Consider the following 25,834-nt stretch of genomic DNA (forward strand, 5'->3'; position numbering starts at 1 on the left):
TTTGATGAAAATTTGGGCAAAATTTCAGCTGGATTGTTGATTATATCCCCACTTTGAACTTTCAAGGAACCTGTTGAATATACTTTGCATATTTGTATTTGAGTAGAACTCCTTTTCCTCATTCTTAGCTCTCTTTCCTATCAATTTTCCAATATTAACTCCATCAGTATTTTTACTAAATATTTACTTATAATTATCATATAAAGTTTTGTCACATGAATTGCTTGCCTGTAACTGTCCCATACTTTTTTTTCTTTTGCTTTTGCCCATTTTGTCAGACTGTCCCACTTCCATAACACTAGATGCAAGCTTTTTCAAACAATCAGTTACTCTCTGGCTGAAAGAAAATTTTCGTACATCCTGCAACCATCCTTTTACAGTTTTAAATTTATGTCCCCTTGTATGTGTCATTTCATCATCTTAGGTGATACATACAAGGAAGAATGTAGTTTATTCAACCCATTTAAAGCCTTAAACACTTCAATGAAGTCTCCAACAGTTGTCTAGTTTATGGACAATGCAGTTTACAGAACCTAAGTCCTTCAAAAAGAAGAGTGCTGTTTTGTGCTCTTGACTAATCTTGTTTCCCCCCCCCTACACCTATTCCAACAGATCCAATATCTTTTCTAAAATGAGGCTTCCAAACCTGTATGCACTACTGAAGATGTTGCCTGGCTATTGCCTTATACAACTTGATAATCACCTGTTTATTCCTACTGGTTTGTTGTTATTTGGTTTTTAGGAGCATTAGCAACTAAGGCCATATTGCTCCGGGGATATGCGGTGGTCATTCCCTGACCTTTCCGCATCCTCCGTATTTGGTGGGCACGGGCTCGAACCCCGGTCTAATCAAGAAGCGTGTGCTACGCACTGCTGCTCCTGTCCACCTGGCTATGGAGGCGCCTATTATTCCTGCTGGCAAAATTCCTGTATGAACTCTGTGATCTCTTCTAGTAATCCCTGTCTATGCTGCTCAGAAAACTTTTTATTGGACTGTACAATTACCATGGGTCTCTTTCATTCTCCATTTATCAGTGTTAAACATCAATTGCTGTTTTTCAGCTGTCATTACTGTCAATGATAACTGTCATTAAACTTAATGCTCCTTCATCAATATCATTATTAAATATTGAAACAGTAAGAGTTCAATACCAAACTCTGAGGGATTCCACTATTAACATTAGTCCAAGAAGAACAGTGCCCATTAATAACCATGCTCTGATTCCTCCTATTCAACTATCCTTTTATACAGTAATTTATCCTTAATGCCCCACTGCTTTTGTACAGCAGTCATTCTTGTGGAAGAGTATTGAAATCTAAGTATATGATGTCAAAATTATATTACATCCAGTAAGACTATCTCATAGTAGCTAATCAGATTAGCCAGCAAGATCTTCCCTTAACATATCCATGCTATGACTGCATTCCTGTCAAGATGATCCTTCATTACTTCTTTAATCAGCAATTCCATTATTCTTCCTGGTGCAGAAGTCAGTCTTACAGGTTTGTAATTATTCATTTCATCCTTTTATGTATAGGAGAGAGAGAGATTTGCATATCTCTGATCTATAGGGACTTCCCTGAATTCAAGGATGCTTTCATAAATATGGCTAAAGGTTTGCTCACCTCTCTTGCTACTGCTTTTAGTATAATTGGATAAATTCCATCAACTGCAAGTTTTAGGGTTTACTTAGGTGGATTTTCTCGTAGCTCATATGCCCTCAGTAATCAGCATTTAGTAAATTTTTTCTTTTTTATTTTATTGCAGCTGTTGGTAATGCTATTTATATAAATATTTTTTTGGCTAATCTTGATGAAAATGTTTAATATTAAATCATTCTGGCCATTAGAGTATAACAAAATACGTAGTTATTATAACAGGAATTTTGTCTCCTGTTTTATAAAAGAATGATTCTGGCAATAACCAGAATCATTCTTTTATAAAAGAATGATTCTGGTTATTGCCAGAGTTAAAAATTGTTGTGAAATCAAGTGGGTGACAGTGGAGGGAGGGTGATGTTGGTATGTTACCTTTGGTAAATTAAATAAAAATATTGATTCCAGATGCAGTCCTAAACTATTACTGTTTTTCAGGCTGTTAACTAATCAGAGCCTTACCCTTAGTGAGGTCTTGAAGACTGAACCAGTTTATTCTGATATTTTGGACAAAATTTCAGAAAATGAAAATTTAACTAAAAGGTTCCTTGAAAGGACTACAGTTCTTCAGGTAAGATCTTATGTTAAATTATGGTTTTTATTTTAAGCATGTTTCAATTTTATATAACATCATTGACCAGTACTGATGTATTTTTAACTGAAAGGTAGGGAATGGTAAACTTTTGTTTTAGCAATGATGTATGCGTATGTTATTTATCTTCCTTAAATTATCAAAAGAAATCCAATACAGATTTCATGAAACCTGTACTGGATTATTTTTGATTGAATCGATTGGATTGTTCTGGGCAATGCAAAGAAACCCTTACAATATTCAATAGGTTGTCTATTTCCTTTTCTTTTATTATTTATTTTATTTTATTTTTCTATTATTATTTTACTCTTTTTTTTTTTTTTTTTTTCTCTCAGTGTTACTCATTACTCATCTCAGTTACTCATTAAAAAAAAAAAAAAGGCCAGAAAAATGTACTGCAAATGACAGGAATCAGAAACTGTATTTTTGTCGCAAAAGCTGAAGAGGATATATATTGTTGTTGATGGTAGAAAGTAATTTGGCACTGAGCTGCTCAGATCATTTTTGTCTGTTTTTTTATAAAAATTTTTCAAAAAAGTGAAATATCCTTCTATCTAGCACATTGTATCATGGTTTGGTCATTATTATAATCCTTTGTGCTTTTTTGTAAATTTATCCTTCCACACTATGTGATAAGGGCACATTCAGATCCTGTCTCGATGGAAGGTAATTTTATCTACTTACTTTTTTATATACAGTAGTCGCTCTATATAAAAAATTACTCAAATTGGTTTTGAGTAAGGGCCACATGTTTTTTCTCTCCTGAAAACTTTTTTAATCCCACAAATAGGCAACATGGCCATAGAATTTGTGCAATTTACAGGTGTATAACAATCACAAAACTAAAAATGTTAATGTTAGATGTCTCCTAGGTACATCAGACTTCAGCTTAGTGATGATCTTCTCTCTAGCAATGTCTCTGGCCTGAGGTTGTTTTCGGCCTCGTTGTTTTTTGGCATTACAAGAGTACAAAGTTGGATGATATGTATGATTTCTATTAAAGGAGCAGGGTACTATTTTTATTTTTTTTTTCAATGAAAACACCAAACATGAAAGGTATTAGAACCTATAGTACTATATATTGTGTGAGTTGAAGGTTGAGAAGATGAAAGAAGATACTTGACATCGCTGGTTCGACTGTTGATGACCCTGCTCAGATAGCAAACAAACTGAATGAGTATTTTGCATCTACATTCACACATGAGGAATTATTAAGGTTTGAAAATGGCAGAAGGTTATCAAATTGTAGCAGGATACTTAATGATTTTGTAATAACTGAAAGCAAAGTGGAGGAGAAATTGTTGAAGTTAAACATAAGAAAAGCACCTGGGGTGGATGGGATCTATCCAGTTATATTAAAGGAGGCGGCAAAGCAACTAAGCAAACCCTTAGCCATAATTATGAGAGCGTCCTTGGACTCAGGGGAGGTTCCCATGGACTGGAGATGTGCAAATGTATCCCCAATTCACAAAGGGGGGATCGAACAGTGACACGAGTAATTACAGACCAGTTAGTTTAACTTCTGTTCCGGGTAAAATAATGGAGTCACTGGTTAAAGATGCATTGCAGGATCATCTAGACAAGACTGCAGCAATAATTCAGACACACCATGGGTTTGTTAAGGGAAAGTCTTGTCTGACAAATTTGATAGGATATTATGATGTGGTTACAAAGGAACTGGATGCAAAAAATAATTTTGATATCATATATTTGGATTTCAGGAAAGCTTTTGACACTGTTGCACATGGAAGACTATTGTACAAATTGGAGCAGAATGGTATTAAGGGTAAGTTGCTACAATGGATAAAAGGATGGTTAAGTGGGAGAAGACAGAGGGTGGTAATCAATGTGTGCTGCTCTTCTTGGACTAATGTTATTAGTGGAGTCCCACAGGGTTCGGTGTTAGGTCCACTGTTGTTTTGTATATTTATCAGTGATATTGATGAAGGTATATCAGGCTTAATGTCGAAGTTTGCAGATGATACAAAGGTTGGCAGGGTTGTTAATGACAGTAATGGCAGTGTGCTACTGCAACAGGATCTAGATAATTTGGGCAGATGGGCTAAGAAGTGGCAACTGAAGTTTAACCTTGACAAATGCAAAGTACTGCATATGGGTAGAAGTAACCCCAGAGAAACGTACCAGCTGTGTGGTACTACACTTAAGGTGGTAGAAAATGAAAAAGACCTGGGAGTAATTGTGCAGTCAGATATGAAGTTTTCTGAGCAATGCAGACAAGCTGCCAAGGCAGGTCATGGTGTTTTGTCAATGATATATAGGAATTTTGCTAGCAGGGAAAAGGAGGTGATTATCCCTCTGTATAAGGCAATGGTCAGGCCACGCCTTGAGTACTGCGTACAGGTCTGGAGGCCTCATTTTAGGAAGGATGTTGATTTGCTTGAGCATGTACAGAGAAGGGCAACAAGATTGGTGAGGGGAATGAAGGGATCCTCTTACCAAGAGAGGCTTAAGTTCTGCAAATTGTAGTGGCTGGAGACTAGGCACCTGCGCGGTGATCTGATTGAGGTGTATAAGGCCTTGAATCGGTTCAGCACGCTGAATTCTGATGGGATCCTTCCACTTGTTCAGATTACGAACCTAAGGGGGCATAAATTCAAATTAAGAAAAGACAGATGTAGATTAGATGTGCAGAAATTTGCCTTTAGCCAGCAGGTGGTTAATTGCTGGAACAAACTTCCATCTGTCATTGTAGAAGTTGATAGGTTGAATAAATTTAAGGAGGAACTTGACAGGCATTTGGAGGGAATGGTGTGATTTTTTTTTTTTTTTTTTTTTTTGGCTGATGCTGCATAAGCTCATACACTTGCTTTCTTGCATCAAATGCCACTGCTACTACTACTACTATTAGTCTTGAATTTCTGTATATTATAATTTTCGGGAAATATATATGAAGGGAGGTTATTCCAAAAAATGGAAGTTGAAGGGATAAATGAGGAAGAAGAAAAGCTGGTTCTGTGAGGTTGAAGTTGGACAGTAAAAGGATGGTTATGGCACATGTTTGGACTAGTTTAGAATTATAGAAGCAAATTCAGAAGAACAATGCCCATGGAAATGTCTATAGAAAAGGCATGCAGCAGAAACAATGTCTATGAGACAGAGAGTAGAGAGACTTTGTTAGAGATGGGTCATTAATTAACCTAACTGCCCTCTTTTGAATGGAGTCTAGAAGCCTGAGAGAGGTTTTGGAGGCACTGTCCCAGATGTGAAAACAATATTCCATGGCAGGGTAGATTTGAGATTTGTAAAGAGTGAGTAGCTCTTTGGAAGAAAAGTAATGCCAAGAGCAAAGGAGGAAGTTTTTTAGATGCAGAGGAAGCAATATTTATTATGTGCTTTTGTCAATGGAGATTAGAAGTCAGGGTAATCTTTAATAGAGAAATGTGATCTTGTCTAGAAATCTGAGTGTCATTGTAGATAACCATAGGAGTAGAAGAATTATTTTTGTGAGATATAAGACAGGAACAGAGTTTTAGATGGATTGTGATCAACTAAGTTATCCTTTTCCCACTGGAGAATTATCTTAAGATGGATTGTGATTTAAGGAATTGGTAAAGGATATTCAAGAAGTTGAAGCTGCTTGTGCAGGACAAGGTTTCTGAAACTGGAAGGTGGAATTCAATGTCCTGTGGATAGGATTTCAGGAAAATGAACATAACTGTTTTTACAAGAAGTAATAAATCTGAATTTGACAGGTGTTTTATGAAACTTTGGAATGAAATAAACAAAGAGAAATTTAAAATTATTAATATTTAGTTTTAATTTCTTATTTAAAGCTAATTCTACATTGATACATTAAACAAAGAGCTACATGAGAATGATACAGACTGGTGCTTTCCTCTCCTAACATTATCACTAAAAATTAATAGCTGTATGTTCACTTTCCTGGAATTGGGACCACTGTTGTTTTTGATTTTCTTAAATGACATTGATGAATGGATGAAGGGCATGATGTCTAAATTTTTAAATGATGAAAGATTGGTAGAGTACTTAATGATCACTGCCAAGCAGAGCTTCTTCAGAGTGACTTAGATAGACTTCAGGGATTTCAGAAAAGTGGCAGCTATGCTTTAATTCAGCAAAATGCAAGGTCTTACACCTGGAGAACAGCAACCCCAAAATAACTGATACACTTAGTGGAGTTGAACTAAAGTTAGTAGTGGAAGAAAGGGACTTGAGTTTCAATACGGTTAGACCTGAAGTTCTCTGATCATTGTAGACAGGTTGCAAGGAAGGCCCATGGTGTCCTATCGATGATTTATTGAACATTTTCTAGTAGAGATAAGGACGTCATAATCCCTTTATATAAGGCTATTGTTAGACCACACTTGAAATACTGTGTTCAAGTGTGGAGACAGCACCTGAAAAAAAAAAACAGAGCTTCTTGATAGGGTCCAAAGATGGGTAACTCACCTGGTGAGATCAGCAAAAGGGCATTCTTATGAGGAAAGACTTTGAATATGTGGGTTGCACAGCTTGGAAACTAATCACCTTAGAGGAAACTTGATTGAGCTGTTTAAGGTTCTGAGAGGCAAAAGTAAAATGAATTAGGTTGAAATTTTCACAGTTATAACTGATTCTAGAACTAGGGGCCATAAATTCAAGTTACGGAGGGAGATGTTTAGACTGGGTTGCAGGAAGATTTATTTTAGCCAGTGAGTTATAAATTACTGGAATAAGTTACCTACATAGGTGGTAGAGGCTGACAGTTTGGGGAAATTCAAAGGTAAGCTGGATAGTTACCAATGGGAGTCTATTTCCTTTTCTTTTATTATTTATTTAATTTTATTTTTTTATTATTATTTTACTCTTTTTTTTTTTTTTTTTTTGGCTGGTGCATCATAAGCCTTAGGCTTCCTTGCACCATATGGCCATTACTAATACTAATTACATTAAGACAGTTACTTAAACCTGTCTTGGGTATTTTACATAACAAAAAAATTATTCTTAATAATTTATCTGTCTTGGAAACATTAAAATCATAAATTACAAGATATTCAAACTTTAGAATATGGCTGTTCTTTTAGAAATTTTCCATATATATAATGTTATTAATAGCAACATCACTTTTTTGGAATAACTTGATCAATCTTTGTGTCTTTAATAACTATGTTTTTGATGGTTTCTGGGTATATCAGCAGATCAAGGGTACTCCCATGGGTAGCCCTGCCTCTTGTATTCTTGCAAATTTATATCTTTACTGGTCCAGAATTTCTCTTCCTCAAAACATACTGTTATTTAGGTATATATTGCTTTGCATAATCAATTATACTAACTTTATTAAGGATTTTAGCCATTTGTATCCTCCTGAACTTACTCTAGAAAAAAGTAATTCCTGTAATAACACCACTAATTATTTGGACCTTAACATTAATATTGTTGTGATCATACTTCAGTTGATCTTTACAATCAGACTCTTTAAACTTTGAAGTTATTTTTTCCCATTGGATTTCCAATATTTCTAAGTGTCCACTCTAATGTCATTACTTCCCAATGTGTTAGAATTGCTACTGTATGTAATAACTACAATATTGCTATTTCCAACCTTAAAAAATTTTTTCTTAAACTTACTGGCAATTATTTTCCTTTATCTTATTTAAATTATCATTCCCTTAATATAAAAAAAAAAAGGGAAAAAAAAGTAAACTGCGTCATTCCACTGTAGGATTGAAGATTCCAACAATTTATGTTGAGGGAAATGGACCATAATCTGCCATGCCGGTCCAGTGCAGGTTGGCAGATTGACCGTATTTAGCAGTCAGAGCCTTGAACCCTGGTATACTCAAAGAGCATGTGTTACTGCACTCCTGCTCCTGACCACTCAGCTACAAAGGCCGTTGGTGCTCGAGTGCCGGTTTCATGGCACAGGATCCCAACACAGCCGACTCGAACGTCGGCCTTCACTTTCATTGGGCCTTTGCACTTATTCAAGACCCATTGACTCGCACACGTTAGACACCTTTGTCCGTGTTTCAAGATGGGTTGGGTGGGTGACTGACCTACTCGCTGGCACTTCCGTGGGCAACTCTCCAAACCAGTGGCCAGAGAGCCTCTTAATATAATCAACCATAAAAAATTTTGTTTAAAAATGCATTACATTAATACAGATTTCTTATTATTTTATTATTATTATTATTATTTATTTATTTATTTTTTTTTTTGTTCTTTGTGGTTTGCATTGTGTATCTTGTGATTTTTTGCATACTTTTTGACCTCAGTGTTACTGCCAGGTGCCAGTCTAAATTTCTCACTTTTTTGGCTTAATTTGTAACTTACCGTATTTCCCCATGTATCTTCATCATCATCATCATCAGCCATTTTCAATCCACTGCAGGATGAAGGCCACTCCGGCAACTTTCCAGTTCCTTCTGTTTTGAGCACCGGCCATCCATTTTCTACCCAAAAACTCATGAATTTCATCTATCCATCTCTGCCTTGGTCTTCCAGGTTTTCTTCTAGCCCCTCTTGGGTACCATTCTGTTATTTTCTTAGTCCATCTGTCATCATGTCTTCGAGCTATGTGTCCTGCCCAAGACCATTTTAGTTCTTTAGTTTTGATAACAATGTCCTTTACTTGAGTTTGCTGCCTAATCCATGTGTTTCCTCTTCTTATCTAACAGTCTGATTCCCAATATAATTCGTTCCATTCTTTGCTGTGTAGTTAGCATTAGCATTAGCATTAGTAGAGGCATTTGATGCAAGAAAGCAAGCTTATGCAGCATCAGCCAAAAAAAAAAAGAAAAAAACCCACTTCCACTTCACCCCTCTGTTCGTTCAAAATACCTGTCCAGCTGAGCCTTAAACTTATTTAGGCTATCAACCTCCACCACAAGGGATGGAAGTCTGTTCCACCAACCAACCACCCGCTGGCTAAAGGCAAATTTCCGCACGTCTATCCTACATCTGTCTTTCCTCAATTTGAATTTATGCCCTCTCAGGTGATTTTTCTGAGCTAGAGGAAGAATCCCATCAGCATTGAGCATGCTTAAACCATTCAAGGCTTTATACACCTCTATCAGATCACCTCGCTGGTGCCTAGTCTCCAGACACTGTAATTTGCAAAACTTAAGCCTTTCTTCGTAAGAGCACCCCTTTGTTCCATTCACTAATCTTGTTGCCCTTCTCTGTACTCGTTCCAGCAGCTCTACATCCTTCTTGAAATAAGGCCTCCAGACCTGTATACAGTACTCTAGGTGTGGCCTGACCATCGCCTTATACAATGGAATAATCACATCCTTATCCCTGCTGGAAAAATTCCTGTATATCATTGACAATACTCCATGAGCTACTCTTGCAGCCCGTCTGCACTGCTCAGAGAACTTCATATCTGCCTGCACAACCACCCCCAAGTCCCTCTCATTCTCTACCACTGTCAGTGTAGTACCACAGAGTTGATACGTTGCTCTGGGGTTGCTGTTTCCCATGTGTAGTACTTTACATTTATCAATGGTAAACTTCATTTGCCACCTCTCAGCCCATCTGCTCAACCTTTCCAGATCCTGTTGCAGCAGCATAGTGTCAGTAGTGTCCTTGACAACCCTGCCAACCTTTGTATCGTCTGCAAACTTGGACATTAAGCCCGATATACCATCATCAATATCATTTATAAATACAGAAAACAATAATGGACACAACACTGAGCCCTGAGGGACTCCACTAATAACATCAGTCCACGATGAGCAGTGTCCATTGATTACCACTCTCTGTCTTCTCCCCCTCAACCACCCCTTTATCCATAGCAGCAATTTGCCTCCAATGTCACACTGCTCCAATTTGTGTAGCAGTCTTCCATGTGCAACAGTATCAAAAGCCTTTCTAAGAGCCAAGTATATAATATCAAAGTTATTCCCTGCATCCAGTTCTTTTGTGACTGCATCATAGTATCCAATTAAGTTGGTCAGGCAAGACTTCCCCTTAACAAAACCATGCTGTGTCTGAGCTATAACTGAAGTCTTGTCTAAATGATCCTGCAGTGCTTCTTTAACCAGTGCCTCCATTAATTTTCCTGGAACAGAAGTTAAGCTCACAGGTCTATAATTACTTGTGTCAGCCTTTGATCCTCCTTTGTGAATTGGGGTCACATTTGCACATTTCCAGTCTATGGGTACCTCCCCTGAGTCCAAGGAAGCTCTCATAATTATGGCTAAGGGTTTGCTTACTTCCTTTGCTGCCTCCTTTAATATAACTGGATAGATCCCATCCACCCCGGGTGCCTTTCTTGTGTTTATCTTCAACAGTTTCTCCTCCACTTTACTCCCAGTTATTTCAAGATTCTGTAGCTTACTGCTAGAGTTGAATACACCTCTGGCATTCCCCTCGCTGAATAACTCCTCATGTGTGAATGTCGATGCAAAATATTCATTTAGTTTGTTAGCTACCTGAGCAGGATCATCAACAGTTGACCCATCAATATCAAGTGGACCAATCTGATTCATCCCCTTCCTTCTAGAGTTTACATAAGTAAAGAACTCTTTGCTGTTTTTCTTTGCATCCCTTGCCAAGGATTTCTCGTAATCTGCCTTCGCCTGCCTAACCTCCTTTGTTACTTGGTTGCATATCAACCTGTATCTATCATAGGCTTCTGTGTCATGTGTTAATTTGTATGTATCCCATGCATTTTTCTTGTCTGCCATATGCCTCATTAGTTCATCTGACATCCATTTTGGCCTAAACCTTGAACAATATTTCTTAGTTGGCATGAAAAGCCTAGTAGCTTCCAAGATAAGTTCTTTGAATGCTTCCCATTTTGAATTTGCTGTTGGTAACATCATCAGTTGGTCCCACTGTATAGAATTTAAATACTGTCTCAGTCCATCGTAGTCGCCTTTACGGAAGCAATAACCCTTCCCTTTACCCCTAATGGTAGTTACCTCTTTGAGTAAATCCCACTTCAGCACACTGTGATCACTGCCACCTAGTGGTTCATTTATCTGCAGATTCTTAATGCATGAAGAATCACTGCTGATAATCAAATCAAGAGTATTACTCCCTCTAGTTGCCTCCCGAACATGCTGATGTAGAAAACAATCATCCAATAAATCCACAAAAGCCCTGCTAGTGTGTGAGTGACCAGCCCCCAAATTCCAGTCAATATCTGAGAAATTAAAATCTCCCATTATAAGACACTCTGATTTACTGGCCCATTCTATTTCCCTGTACAGTTCCTTATTATACTCATCAGAGTCATTAGGCCTATAGCACACTCCTACTCTCAATTTTGATCTCCCAATGTTTATGTCACACCAAACTGACTCCACACTGCACTGTCCAGCGATGTCGACTGGCTTCACTTCCTTGGTTTTTATGTGTTTCTTAACTAATAACATAACCCCTCCTCCCTTCCTATCCTGTCTATCCTTTCTGTAGACGTTGTACTCCCCAAATTGCAGTTCTGCATCCCTTATATCTGTGTGACACCACGTCTCTGATATCCCAACAATATCTGCCTTCGATGTTTTGAGCAATACCTCAAATTCATCAAATTTATTTACTAAACTCCTAGCATTGGTGTACACGCAAGTATACCTGCACCTGTTTCTATTCTTAGCTACCCTAACACAACCCCTCAGGGCTCTCAGGGCTCAGTGTTGGGTCCATTATTGTTTTCTGTATTTATAAATGATATTGATGAGGGTATATCAAGCTTAATGTCCAAGTTTGCAGATGATACAAAGTTTGGCAGGGTTGTCAAGGACACTACTGACACTATGCTGCTGCAACAGGATCTGGAAAGGTTGAGCAGATGGGCTGAGAGGTGGCAAATGAAGTTTAGCATTGACAAATGTAAAGTACTACACATGGGAAACAGCAACCCCAGAGCAACGTATCAACTCTGTGGTACTACACTGACAGTGGTAGAGAATGAAAGGGACTTGGGGGTGGTTGTGCAGGCAGATATGAAGTTCTCTGAGCAGTGCAGACGGGCTGCAAGAGTAGCTCATGGAGTATTGTCAATGATATACAGGAATTTTTCCAGCAGGGATAAGGAGGTGATTATTCCATTGTATAAGGCAATGGTCAGGCCACACCTAGAGTACTGTATACAGGTCTGGAGGCCTCATTTCAAGAAGGATGTAGAGCTGCTGGAACGAGTACAGAGAAGGGCAACAAGATTAGTGAATGGAACAAAGGGGTGCTCTTACGAAGAAAGGCTTAAGTTTTGCAAATTACAGTGTCTGGAGACTAGGCACCAGCGAGGTGATCTGATAGAGGTGTATAGAGCATTGAATGGTTTAAGCATGCTCAATGCTGATGGGATTCTTCCTCTAGCTCAGAAAAATCACCTGAGAGGGCATAAATTCAAATTGAGGAAAGACAGATGTAGGATAGACGTGCGGAAATTTGCCTTTAGCCAGCGGGTGGTTGGTTGGTGGAACAGACTGCCATCCCTTGTGGTGGAGGTTGATAGCCTAAATAAGTTTAAGGCTCAGCTGGACAGGTATTTTGAACGAACAGAGGGGTGAAGTGGAAGTGGGTTTTTTTTTTTTTTTTTTTTTTTGGCTGATGCTGCATAAGCTTGCTTTTTTGTATCAAATGCCTCTACTAATGCTAATGCTAACCCATGTGTTTACTTGTACCGCAATGGCTCCCAGCAGTCTCTGAAATACCATGCATCATGTTTTTCAGGCTTCTGCTCATTCTAATAGAAGCAGTGCAAGAATCTCTTTCACCTCTGCCAGTGGCTACTGTCAATCTATTGGTCTTTGTCTCCCCCCAACTAGCAGTTTTCCGACCCACCTAACACTGCCTCGATAGCATCAGCAAATATTCTTGCACCCTTTCTATTTAAGTGTATCCCATCCCTGTAGAAGCGATCTCTCCTGTTAACAAGTACAGTCCAGGCTGAAAAAAATTCTACCCCTTGAGCCTTGCACAATCTTTCCAGGGCCGAATTGATCGACAAGGCTCTCATCATATACTCCCTCCTATCGTGTCTGGGCAGAATTGCAGACACTTTCAAATTCAACCCTAATTCTCGGCTTTTGTTCAACAGTGACCTGTACTTGTTAAATAATTCTGCCGGTCTCCTACTCTTAATATTATTAGTGCCAAATTAGTTCTAATTAGTTCTAATTATTAGTTCTCAGCTTCTCTTCCATTCTTTTGGTGAGTGCCCAAATTTCACTTCAATAAGTCATGGTGGGGAGTATACATTGATTCATTATTTTAAGTTTCAGACAAACTGGGATATTGCTCTTCAGTATGTGACTATATTTCCTGAATGCTATCCATCCAAAATTTATTCTTCTCTTGACTTCCAGCCATTTATCATTATTACAGCTAATAACTTGTCCCAGATAAGTATATGACTCCACCTTTTCAATTACTGCTCCTTCAATCATTATTTCCCTTTCCGTGGCATACTTGTTCATCATTACTTTTGTTTTAGCCATATTCATCTTTAGTCCAAAATCCTTACTAATTCTGCATAACTGATTAAGATTTTCCTCTAATTCTTTGGGATCGTGGCTTATGACCACAATGTCATCTGCAAATCGTAAATGGTTTAGGTACTCTCCATTCACATTGACTCCTTTCTGCGACCAGTCTAATCTTCTGAAAACTTCCTCAAGGGCAGCAGTAAACAGCTTCGGAGATATTGTGTCTCCTTGTCGAACTCCTTTCTCGATTTTAAATTTGCTACTGTCTTTGTCTAGTCTAATAAAGGAGGTAGCAGTCTCATATATTTTCTTCAAAATCATAATATATAACGGGTATCTATGCCTTTGTCTTTCCAATGCCCGAAACATTGCCTTATGCTGTATGGAGTCAAATGCCTTTTCATAATCCACAAATGGCAGGCATAATGGTGTTTTATATTCATCTGCTTTCTCCATTAGCTGTGATATTACGTGAAGGTGATCCATAGTTGAGAATCCTGTCCCAAAGCCAGCTTGCTCTTTCGGTTGATTCTCATCAAGTATTCTTTCTAATCTGTTAGTAATGACCCTTGTGAACAACTTGTAGATGTGGGATAACAAGCTAATTGGTCTATAATTTCCAATTTCTGATTTATCTCCTTTCTTATGCAGCAAAACTATGATTGCATTATTCCACTGCTTAGGTGTCACACCTTTTCTAATGCACTTTGTGAAGAGCTTTGCCAGTTTTTGTGTTGTCTCTTCCTCCCAATTTTAACAACTCTACAGTAACTTCATCTTCCCCCGGGGCTTTCCGATTCTTCATTTTCTTCAATTCATGTTCTGCCTCATCAGGAAGAATATCGGGTATGTCGTATGTGTTGCTACTTTGCAATCCATCCTCCCCACTGCTGGTATCATTCCCTCGCTCCTTGTATAATTCTCTATAGTAGTCTTCTGCTATTTGAATTATGCCTTCTCTGCTGTTTATAAGTACACCATCGCTATTCTTCAGTTTCAGTATCATTTGTCTTTCTGTATTACTGCTCATGGCTGCTGATTTAAATCCTTTGTTTTCCCTTAATGCTTGTTCTACTTTTCTTGTGTTAAATCTTCTTATGTCCTCTCTGAGTTTCTTTCTAATGGCTTTGCATAACTCAGTATACTCAATTTTCTCCCTGTCAGTGTTTTTCTTTCTCTTCATTTGTCGTCTTCAGTTCATCATGACAAGCGTTTCTTGACTAATTTTTTCTTCTTTGGATTTTTGTTTCCCTATAGGTTTCTTGGGCTTTATCACTTTCAGAAAGTTGTAATATTCCTCGTCGATATCTTGGTCCTGAGCAGTCTGCAGAAGCTCAAACTTGTTCTTAAGTTCCAGTACATACTGCTTTTTCTCCTCCTCTGTTATCTCAAAGACCTTTGTATTATTTACTCGAGTCAGTTTTTTCCTTTCCTTTCCTACATCTATATCAAGTGTACATCTTACCATTCTGTGATCACTTCCAACATTTACCTTATTCAGGACGGTAACATCATTCACAATATATCTTCTGTTAGTGAGGATGAAGTCGATTTCATTAGTTGTTAATCCATTTGGACTCTTCCATGTCCACTTTCTGTTCACCCTTTTCTTGAAAAAAAAAAAAGTGTTCATTACTGACAGTCCTTGAGATTCTGCAAATTCCACAAGTCTTTCACCTCTTTTATTTCTTTCACCAATACCAAAATTTCCTATAGTTCCTCTTTCTGTGCTGTTTTGCCTTTTTCCAACCTTAGCATCGAAGTCCCCCATAATAATAGTGTAGTGGGTTTTCTGCTCATCTAGAAGACTCTCAATTTCGGTGTACATTTCTTCAACCTCTTCATCATTATGGCTCGATGTTGGTGCATAAATCATTATAATCTTTAGCTTGTACCTCTTAGAAATCTTGAGTATTAGTCTTGACACCCTTGGTGATGTACTTTTGAATTCCAAAATGTTGTTTTTAAAATCTTTATGGACCAGAAACCAAACTCCACCTTCACTCCTTTCACTGTTTCCATTGGTGTACAGCAGATTTCCACTTGATAAACCTATAAGTGATTCATTTCTTCTTCTTGTTTCAGCCAAACCGATGATATTCCAATTTACTCTTTCTAATTCCTTTTCCAGCTCTAATATCCTGTCTTCACCGATGAGTGATCGTACGTTATAACAGGCCAAGTTCAGTTTCCGTGCATGGCAGCCTGGTCATACCCAGAGATTCTTAGCACCCTCTGCTTCCACTGTGATCCTCTCGCTGCCGTAAGAGGGAGAGTGAAAGCTGCTGGGGACTGAGGGCCATTTGTATTGTTGTGCTCTCATATGCTGGAGGGTTTGGCCTTTTCCTCTTCACGCTGACCAGGCGTCTTGAAGAGAACCACTCTACACGTTCGTTGCCACCTAAGTGACATAACAGGGCTTACCATCGAGAAGGTGTGCATGAGTGGATTTTAGGGAGGCAGGCCAACCAGACTTCTCCTAAACTTCTGTAATAGAGAGATATTGGATCCATCAGTGTTTTAGGCTGAGTGTCTGATAACACACAGGATACCTGTTCCCCTCTAAGCCCCTGTATAAGACATGTATAAGACCCATGTATAAGACACCTTAATTTTGGGGCCCGAAATTTAAAAAAAAAATGTATTACATAAAGTTATTGAACTCAAGTTTTATTCATCATAAAATTCATACAACTCCTCATCACTGTCAAAACATCCATTAGCTTGTCCTCATCTGTGTCTGACAACGAATCACTGTCTTCATATATTGCCTTGTCCTCAGTTCCATTTATGGCATTTGAAATGCCACACTTCTTAAATGACTTGACAACGATCTCAATCTTGATATTATCCCAGGATCTTTTCACCCAGGTACAAACTTCTCCTATAGTTGGTTTCTTCACTCTTCCTGCTGGTGTCAAATTGTCCCCAGAAGACTTCATCCATTGGTTCCATTCGTCTCTTATGGCAGGTTTGAAGGGTTTGTTAGTGCTGACATCAAGTGGTTGGAGCTGGGATGTCAAGCCTCCAGGTATGACAGCAAGTTTTGTTTTTTGCTCTGCAGCGATCTTCTTTGTGTTTTTTGTTATGTGTGCCCTGAACTGATCAAGCACCAATAGGGCAGGTTTGCATAAGAGCCCACCTGGTCTCCTCCAAACTTTCTCAAACCAGATCTTCATCCTATCCTGATCCATCCAACCCTTGTCATGAACGTGGACAATCACTCCTCGAGGAATGTCTTCTTTTGGCATTGTTTTGCATTTGAAAATCAGCATAGGAGACAGCTTGGTTCCGTCGGCACAACAAGCTAGAGCAACTGTATAATGGCTCTTTTCATGTCCACTTGTCTTCACAGGCGCCTCCGTAGCCAGGTGGGAAGGAGCAGCAGTGCGTAGCACACGCTTCTTGATTAGACCGGGGTTCGAGCCCGTCACCACCAAATACGGAAGATGCGGAAAGGTCAGGGAATGACCACCGCACCGGAGCAATATGGCCTTAGTTGCTAATGCTCCTAAAAACCAAATAACAACAACAACAACTTGTCTTCACAGTTACAGTTTTCACTCCCTTCTTATCAACAGTTCTGTTACTTGGGACATCAAATTGAAGGGGGACTTTGTCCATATTTGTAATCTGTCCCAACTCAAACTGATGTGTCTTCCGACATTGAATTACAAAACTATGAAATTCAAGGACCTTCTGCTCATAGCTTTCAGGCATCTTTTGGGCAAGTCTGGTGTGTGTACGCATGCTTAGTCCATTCTGTTTCATGAACCTGAAGCACCAATTGTGTCCTCCTTTGAAATCAGTAACTTCTTTTTCATCAGCAATTCTTCTTGCCTTATGCTGAACCATCTTTGTGGACACAGTAATTCCAGTTGCCCTTTGCTCTTCAATCCATATCTTCAATTCCCTCTCTAAATCAGGCCATTTTGCTGACTTGCCTCTCATGGCCTTCTTCTGCCGTGGCATTTTCAGTAGGGTTTCTTCTTCCGGTAGCCAGTCTTGGATTGTTTTCTCAGTTGGAGGAGGGCCAAACTTACACTCAGCAGCACGATTTCCATTCACTTTTGCAAACTGGATCACTTTTAACTTGAATTCAGCACTGTACGAAAATCTTTTCTGAGCCATTTCTGGGCAGAATGTGGCAAAACGTAACCTAATATACCGGTAACAAGTGCAAAACAATGAGTGCAAAGACAACAACCGTGAAAAAGCGGGAAATGCAAGTAAAAAAAATCTACAACCACTGTATAAGACGCGCCCAGTTTTTAGTCCCACCCCAAATTTTTCAAAAAAGGGTGTGCCTTATACATGGGGAAATACGGTAATTTATTTCAAAAATATTTTCAGATATGTATTACTTTCAAACTTCATCCTACTCTATTTTTCCCACATTTTTTTCCTCTGGGCTTGTAGGTTATGTATATAGCATACATTTAATAGTTTGACTACATTTAGTATGTCTCTATGTATGATGTTTCTTTTTACTGTTTTCAAATTTCTTTAGCTTTACTTGGATTAGACTGATGAGTTATATGTTTCTAGAAATTTGTTGTCGATACCAGTTTTTAATTTCTCATCTTCATAGTTTCAGTTGTAAAGTTCACAAACCATTTTCAAAATACCCCCTTTTTAATCCTTGTAAGAACATTTTTAATTTTCTCACAAAAATTTAATTTTCATTTATTTTGGTAACAATAACATTTTATTCTCATTTTTATTTATGTTTCTGCTTTTTACCCTTTTGCTTGTGGTTTACATCAGAAATAAAGATATATGTTGCTATTTTGCTTGCAATTTCAATCCTGGCCATTGACATCTGATGAGAGGCCAGTATTGTAAGTTGTGTGGCAACATCCTTATTTTATCAATTTTGCAATTATTTATCTCTTATACTTTTTTTTTTTTTTTTTTTTTTTGTTACTTTCTGGCCCCCTTCTATCATTCTCTAGCTCACTCACTTTTTTTTTCTTCACTTTATTGACCTTGCTCTGCATAGGCTTAGCGTTTGTTGCCTTAGACTATATCCTCTTTTTTTCCTTCTTGTTATTCAATATATATATATAACCAATAATTCATATAAAAATAAAACATAAGCCAGTAGTATGGCAAAAAAATAGAGCGAAAGTTAACATAAAAATAAATATAAATAAACCAGGAGGGGGAAGTAAATGTAAAGGTAACAAGACAGAAACGGTAGCCAAAAGTCCCAAAATAATTTAGAGCTTTAAATCCAATTTAAATTTAAAATAATGCCAATTATATAATAATTTATCTGTACCCCCCCCTTAAAATATTCTCGGCTTTTGTTCAATAGTGACCTGTACTTGTTAAGTAATTCTGCCGGTCTCCTAGTCTTAATATCATTAGTGCCAACGTGTACAACTATATCACCTTTTGTGCCCTTAAAAGATGATATTCGCTCTACAACGTCATCAACTTTTGCCCCTGGCAGACATACCCTGGTCCTGTTCCACCTATCTTTTTTACAAAGCATGTTCCCCGTTTCCCTGACAATAGAGTCACCAACAACTACTAGTTCCTTCGGGACCAGCACATTCTGCCTTAGGGGTTGTCTCTGTGTCACGCGTGTCTCTGTGTCATTTATTTTATGTTATTCTATATATATACGAAGAATTTGTAGAATATAGGTCAGTCTATAATTTGTTATTTTGTTTTCTTTTAGTAGTTCTTTTTAGTCCCTTTTTGGTGATATTTCACCTTTTTTGGAACTGGTACCTTACAGGGGGTACCGCTAAATTATTATATAATTGGCATTATTTTAAATTAAAATTGGATTATTATTATTATTATTATTATTATTATTAATTGGATTTAAAGCTCTAAATTATTTGGGAACTTTTGGCTACAGTTTCTGTATTGTTACCTTTACTTCCCCCTCCCGGTTGATATATTTTTATGTTAACTTTCACTCTACTGTTTTTTTTTCCATACTACTGGCTTATGTTTTATTTTCATATGAATTATTGGTTATATCTGGGCATCATATGGAGGATGTGCATTTTGCTGCCTTTAATGATAGCTTAATATTTATTTATTTTCTTATTTTATTTTATGTTATTACATTCTAACTTTTAAGCCATTATTTAAATATAATATATATATATATATATAAAACAATTTTTTTAGTTAATTTTAATACCAACTAGATAAATTGGAGAATTTAACATAAAAGTATTAGGGGTGAAAACTATACTCATTAGTTCAATTCAACTTATATTCTTCTACATAACTTCTTGACCTTGAAAAAAAAAAAAAAAAAAAAATATATATATATATATATATATATATATAAAGCATCCATAAAATTACTGAGTTTAGGTTGTAAAGATGTAAAATTATAGTTAAAGTGTAATATATAGAACACCCAATTAATGCCATCAAACGATCGAACATTACATCGGACGTTATGTATATACTAAATAGATACGTTATAGTGTAAAGTTAATATCTTTAAAGTTTGAAAATCCATATAGCCATAGTCCTGCCATATCTCCAGTATACATGAAAACCAAAATATAAATCATATTAAGTAAATTAATAAAATAATAAAATAATAAGCCCAACACAGGAAAATTATTTTGCAAGGAACTTTGTCGAGGGCTAAACCCTTACAAAATAACCAACCCATACTAGACTGAGCCATCGGTTTCTGTTATCATCTGCCTGTATACTAAAGCCAAAATAATATAATAGTGGAAATGTGGAATAATTTAGTATAACATTAACGTAAGATTTGAGACAAATGTAAGTCTAGAATGCCAAAACAACAAGTGTCGTACCGTAATACATAACAACAATTTATAAATGATACAGGCTGGATGATATTTAGCCCGACCGATCGCTACCACATTATAAGCACAACTGAGTAATTATTAAAATTTTTGCTGAACACAATTTAGCATAAAATTTTGCAGAAAATAGCTAATAAAGCTAACCGAAGGAGAACGGAAAAATGTATAGTAGAGCAATAGTACCTCACTCCCCCTCGAATTACTCTAATAGTTCGCGAGGTATGAAAAATAAGGCAAGAGGAAAGCTAAAAGCAAAAAGAAAGAAAAGGTCAATTTATCGATAGTACATCGGATATTAACCGGGAGCGTAACTTCCCGACCCTAAAAGTAGGGATCCTGGTTAGGTAGTAAAGGCCTGTAAAAATATATCAATCGAATAAAAAGAAAAAGAAGAAAAAGAAAAAGGAAAAAACGGAATGGCTAATTCCTAATAAAGTTTACTTTAAGTAGGACATAAATAATGTCAGATAAAGTCAAATTGTCAGTAATGCTAAGAGAACGAAAGACGGAACCTGTCAGATAAGGTCGGATTGTCAGTAATGCTTAGAGAACAAAAGAGGGGACATGGTAAAAACCCCGTAAGGAATCTACCAAGCATACTTTACCGTAGCCCAAGGCGGGAAAAACAAAACGCCTGCAGCAACCTCACTAGACTTATATAACTACAAAGCGTCATGCGCCACCTAAGATTTGTCAAGAATTAGCCGGTGTTTTTTGGATGAACAAAAGCATAATAGCGCCCTCTATAATAGAGAAAACAAAACCAATAATACTCAGATGTAGAAGAGAAATCCTAGTATAATATAGAATTCATTCCTACTGTAAAGAACCCATATAGGTACCACTTTTCTAAGGCGTAAGCTATATATAGCGAGTTCAAAACAGCAGTCCCTAGTATGTACATGTATATACAAAGGCTAATTAGTACACCACTCGCTATATCTATACCCTATATTAAAAAACAATAATGATTACATTAAGACCACGGCAATATCCAAAATGTATATAACAGTTTAATAAACTGCCTGCCTAATATTTTCGATAATTTCCAACTGGTTTAAATTATCGTGGTACTTTTTTAGTGCTATGGATAAAGCAGTACTCATATGTTTCAAAATGAAATTATATGGGAAACCGTTATCCAATAATTTATGCTTAAGATCGATAAGCGCATATATAACATCACTTTTATTATTACAAATATATACTCTTCTGATAGTTTGTGTCACTATAATGTTTTTAAGTATACGTACAGAGATATTAGTACCCCAACGGGTTAAGTCTATAGTTTTGAAATTGAATTCTTTGCGTTTGTCAAATAGCTTGGTAGATAGTGTATTATTATTAATCTGAATATCTATGTCCAGATATGCTACTTTAAAAGGGTCACCGTTGTTAGTGACTTCTAGAACCAACTCCTGCGGGTAGTGTTTAACCGCTTCTGTAAGAAAGCTAGTATTGTTGAACACAATTAGGTCATCAATATATCTGAACATATGGATATCTTTAACAAAGTTGTTTTCAAAATGATGCAGATATAAGTTGGCGATGAGACACGAGCTACTCGCCCCCATGGCAATGCCAGCATGCTGTATGAAAATATTACTACCATTATAAATATAGCTGTTGGAAATACAAAGATTAATCAAGTTATCCCAATAATTACGTTGGCAGGGTAAAATTTGGCTATATTCTGTAAAATAATTATTTAACACCAATTTTAGACTATCATGTGGGATGCTAGTAAATAAATTTTTGAAATCATATGTATTTATATGTTTGATGCTATTCATATTGTTCTTTATAAAGGTTAAAATAGGTCTATTGTTATTAATAATTCTGGAGGAATCTATAGCCTTGAAAATCATGCTGAGCAATTCAACTAGCTTACTATGTGGGACTTTTGAGTAGCTATTTCTACAAGATGTAATAAATCTGAAACTAATAGGCGATTTGTGAAACTTGGGAATACCATACAAATACGGAAAATTAGTATTATAGTTACTAATTTTTAACCTTTTTTGTATAGCCAGTAGCTTTTTGGTAATAGTACCAAGGTTACAGTTAGATTTAGTATATGTAGCACTGCTATGTAGTTCATTGTATAATAGTGTGGCATAGAATTTTTTGCAGATGAAACTGTAATTATTAGCGGCCTTATCTATAGTTGTTATGATAAATATATCCTGTAACTCCTTTAAATGTCGTTTGATTAACTGCATATTATATCTTTTGCTATCTCTAATGGTATGATGCTTCCTATGTAAAAGCATACTAAATATATGTTGTTTAAAATCGCTATTAGTAAGAACTAGCCAATTATAGAAGGCCTCTAGTGGTAAATTAAACTTATAGGCCAATTTAAGGCAAAAATGCATAAGGTCAGAATGTATTAGTTTGGTTATAAGATTAGCATTAAGGCTAGTGTTAGGTCTGTATTTAAAACCGTAGGAAAGAACAGATCTCAATTCCTGGTGAGGAACCAGGTTAAGATTACCAGTAATTACATGCCCATGATGTAAGTCAACGAAATCATGGTATTGTGGTAAGTGGCAGTAGCAAATAGCATCCTGGTAGACATTATCTAAGTTGCAGGCTAGCTGCTTATAATTACAAGCAGTAAGCCCAAAAGGTTTATTGTAACTAAACCTAGTTACTATATTCCTATTACTGAGTGGAAAACTGCTAACATGTTTATTTAATATCTCCTTTAACGGTAAGTAGTCAAATATAATGTTACTGAATTTAATATTGATATAGATGTTATGGATAACAGGTTTATTACATAGACGATATTTAAAAATATCCCTAAGTAAGTGGTCAAGATGCTGGTTACGATGTGAATATGTCTGGTTAATTTTTTCTAAGGCTTTTAACTTGCTATGCTTGAGGCCGAATAAGATATCATGTATGAGTTTAATATTTATAACATTTTTATCCCAAGTATCCAGCATGTCGGTAAATTTTCCTAAAGTATGCTTAGTGCGCATTTGAATGCCAGTACCAGTATTGTTAAAAACTTTGTTTCTCATCTTACTACGTGGCAATTTAGGCTGGGATCTATTAGCCATATGAAAAAGTTTATAAACACAAGTATCTAAACTACCAATATTATAATTACGTCCATTAAACAAACTATTGAGACCATAAGGGTACAGGGTTTTATATTTAAGAATAATGCAGTTTTCACGTTGTAATCTAATGCTGTGTCTATGTTCAATATCTAATATAGTAATAGAAATATTATCGAAACTATGTGTTTGGAAGTGCTGCAGTTCAATGTCATTTTTATTAACAAAATTATTAATATGGGATCTGTGCCCATTAATTCTAATATGTAATTCACCTCCTGTTTGTCCAATATACTTAGCCATACACGTATTACATGTAATTAGGTAAATAGCTCCCCTAGAATGGCAGAAAACCGGATCATAGGTATTATGGGAGACATGTTTAATGTTCATGGCCGGGCAAGTTTGACATCTCATATTGTTGCATTTGTTGAATTTTAAGTATAGCTCCGATGCAAAAGTCCTCGTGTCCAAATGTAAGTTATTGTCTATAGTATCATTAACCGGGCGGTTACTTGGTAAGCCTAATACATTAGATGCAACATGGCTATTTTGGTTACTTATCGGATCACTCATAGCCATAGTAGAATCCGCGGTACAGTTTAGCCTACGCGACCGACGTAGTATCTTATGATTATTCAAAGTGTAGTAACTCATGATAGTATTATAAGGTAAAAATAACTAAAAAATGGGGGAAATACAGTTAACCATCGACTATATATCTTACCAAACTCACAGAGTATGATAACTAGCATAATAGTATCCTTATACTTTAATATAGCGAAAACAAAAATATTGATATAAAAAGATGTAGAAATTTAATGTAATTAGATAACGATAACGATAAGGAGAATCCTTGCAGACCAGTCAATACATAGGCAAACTCCTAATTAATAAAGCATCCATAAAATTACTGAGTTTAGGTTGTAAAGATGTAAAATTATAGTTAAAGTGTAATATATAGAACACCCAATTAATGCCATCAAACGATCGAACATTACATCGGACGTTATGTATATACTAAATAGATACGTTATAGTGTAAAGTTAATATCTTTAAAGTTTGAAAATCCATATAGCCATAGTCCTGCCATATCTCCAGTATACATGAAAACCAAAATATAAATCATATTAAGTAAATTAATAAAATAATAAAATAATAAGCCCAACACAGGAAAATTATTTTGCAAGGAACTTTGTCGAGGGCTAAACCCTTACAAAATAACCAACCCATGCTAGACTGAGCCATCGGTTTCTGTTATCATCTGCCTGTATACTAAAGCCAAAATAATATAATAGTGGAAATGTGGAATAATTTAGTATAACATTAACGTAAGATTTGAGACAAATGTAAGTCTAGAATGCCAAAACAACAAGTGTCGTACCGTAATACATAACAACAATTTATAAATGATACAGGCTGGATGATATTTAGCCCGACCGATCGCTACCACATTATAAGCACAACTGAGTAATTATTAAAATTTTTGCTGAACACAATTTAGCATAAAATTTTGCAGAAAATAGCTAATAAAGCTAACCGAAGGAGAACGGAAAAATGTATAGTAGAGCAATAGTACCTCACTCCCCCTCGAATTACTCTAATAGTTCGCGAGGTATGAAAAATAAGGCAAGAGGAAAGCTAAAAGCAAAAAGAAAGAAAAGGTCAATTTATCGATAGTACATCGGATATTAACCGGGAGCGTAACTTCCCGACCCTAAAAGTAGGGATCCTGGTTAGGTAGTAAAGGCCTGTAAAAATATATCAATCGAATAAAAAGAAAAAGAAGAAAAAGAAAAAGGAAAAAACGGAATGGCTAATTCCTAATAAAGTTTACTTTAAGTAGGACATAAATAATGTCAGATAAAGTCAAATTGTCAGTAATGCTAAGAGAACGAAAGACGGAACCTGTCAGATAAGGTCGGATTGTCAGTAATGCTTAGAGAACAAAAGAGGGGACATGGTAAAAACCCCGTAAGGAATCTACCAAGCATACTTTACCGTAGCCCAAGGCGGGAAAAACAAAACGCCTGCAGCAACCTCACTAGACTTATATAACTACAAAGCGTCATGCGCCACCTAAGATTTGTCAAGAATTAGCCGGTGTTTTTTGGATGAACAAAAGCATAATAGCGCCCTCTATAATAGAGAAAACAAAACCAATAATACTCAGATGTAGAAGAGAAATCCTAGTATAATATAGAATTCATTCCTACTGTAAAGAACCCATATAGGTACCACTTTTCTAAGGCGTAAGCTATATATAGCGAGTTCAAAACAGCAGTCCCTAGTATGTAC

General features: G+C 36.6%; 1 protein-coding gene across 1 annotated transcript in view; it reads left to right on the forward strand.

The window, feature by feature from the left end:
* Window positions 1-25,834, forward strand: part of LOC150082257 (2',5'-phosphodiesterase 12-like) — a 66,906-nt gene that overhangs the window by 19,222 nt on the left and 21,850 nt on the right. The window contains exon 4 of the mRNA XM_090380464.1: window positions 2,095-2,227. Within this exon, the coding sequence (XP_090236590.1) occupies window positions 2,095-2,227 (133 nt within the window). The remainder of the gene's footprint in view (window positions 1-2,094; window positions 2,228-25,834) is intronic.

This window comes from Mastigoproctus giganteus, chromosome 8 (genome assembly GCF_048544385.1).
Source record: "Mastigoproctus giganteus isolate SK-2022 chromosome 8, ASM4854438v1, whole genome shotgun sequence".
In the NCBI taxonomy this organism is placed as follows: Eukaryota; Metazoa; Arthropoda; class Arachnida; order Uropygi; family Thelyphonidae; genus Mastigoproctus; species Mastigoproctus giganteus.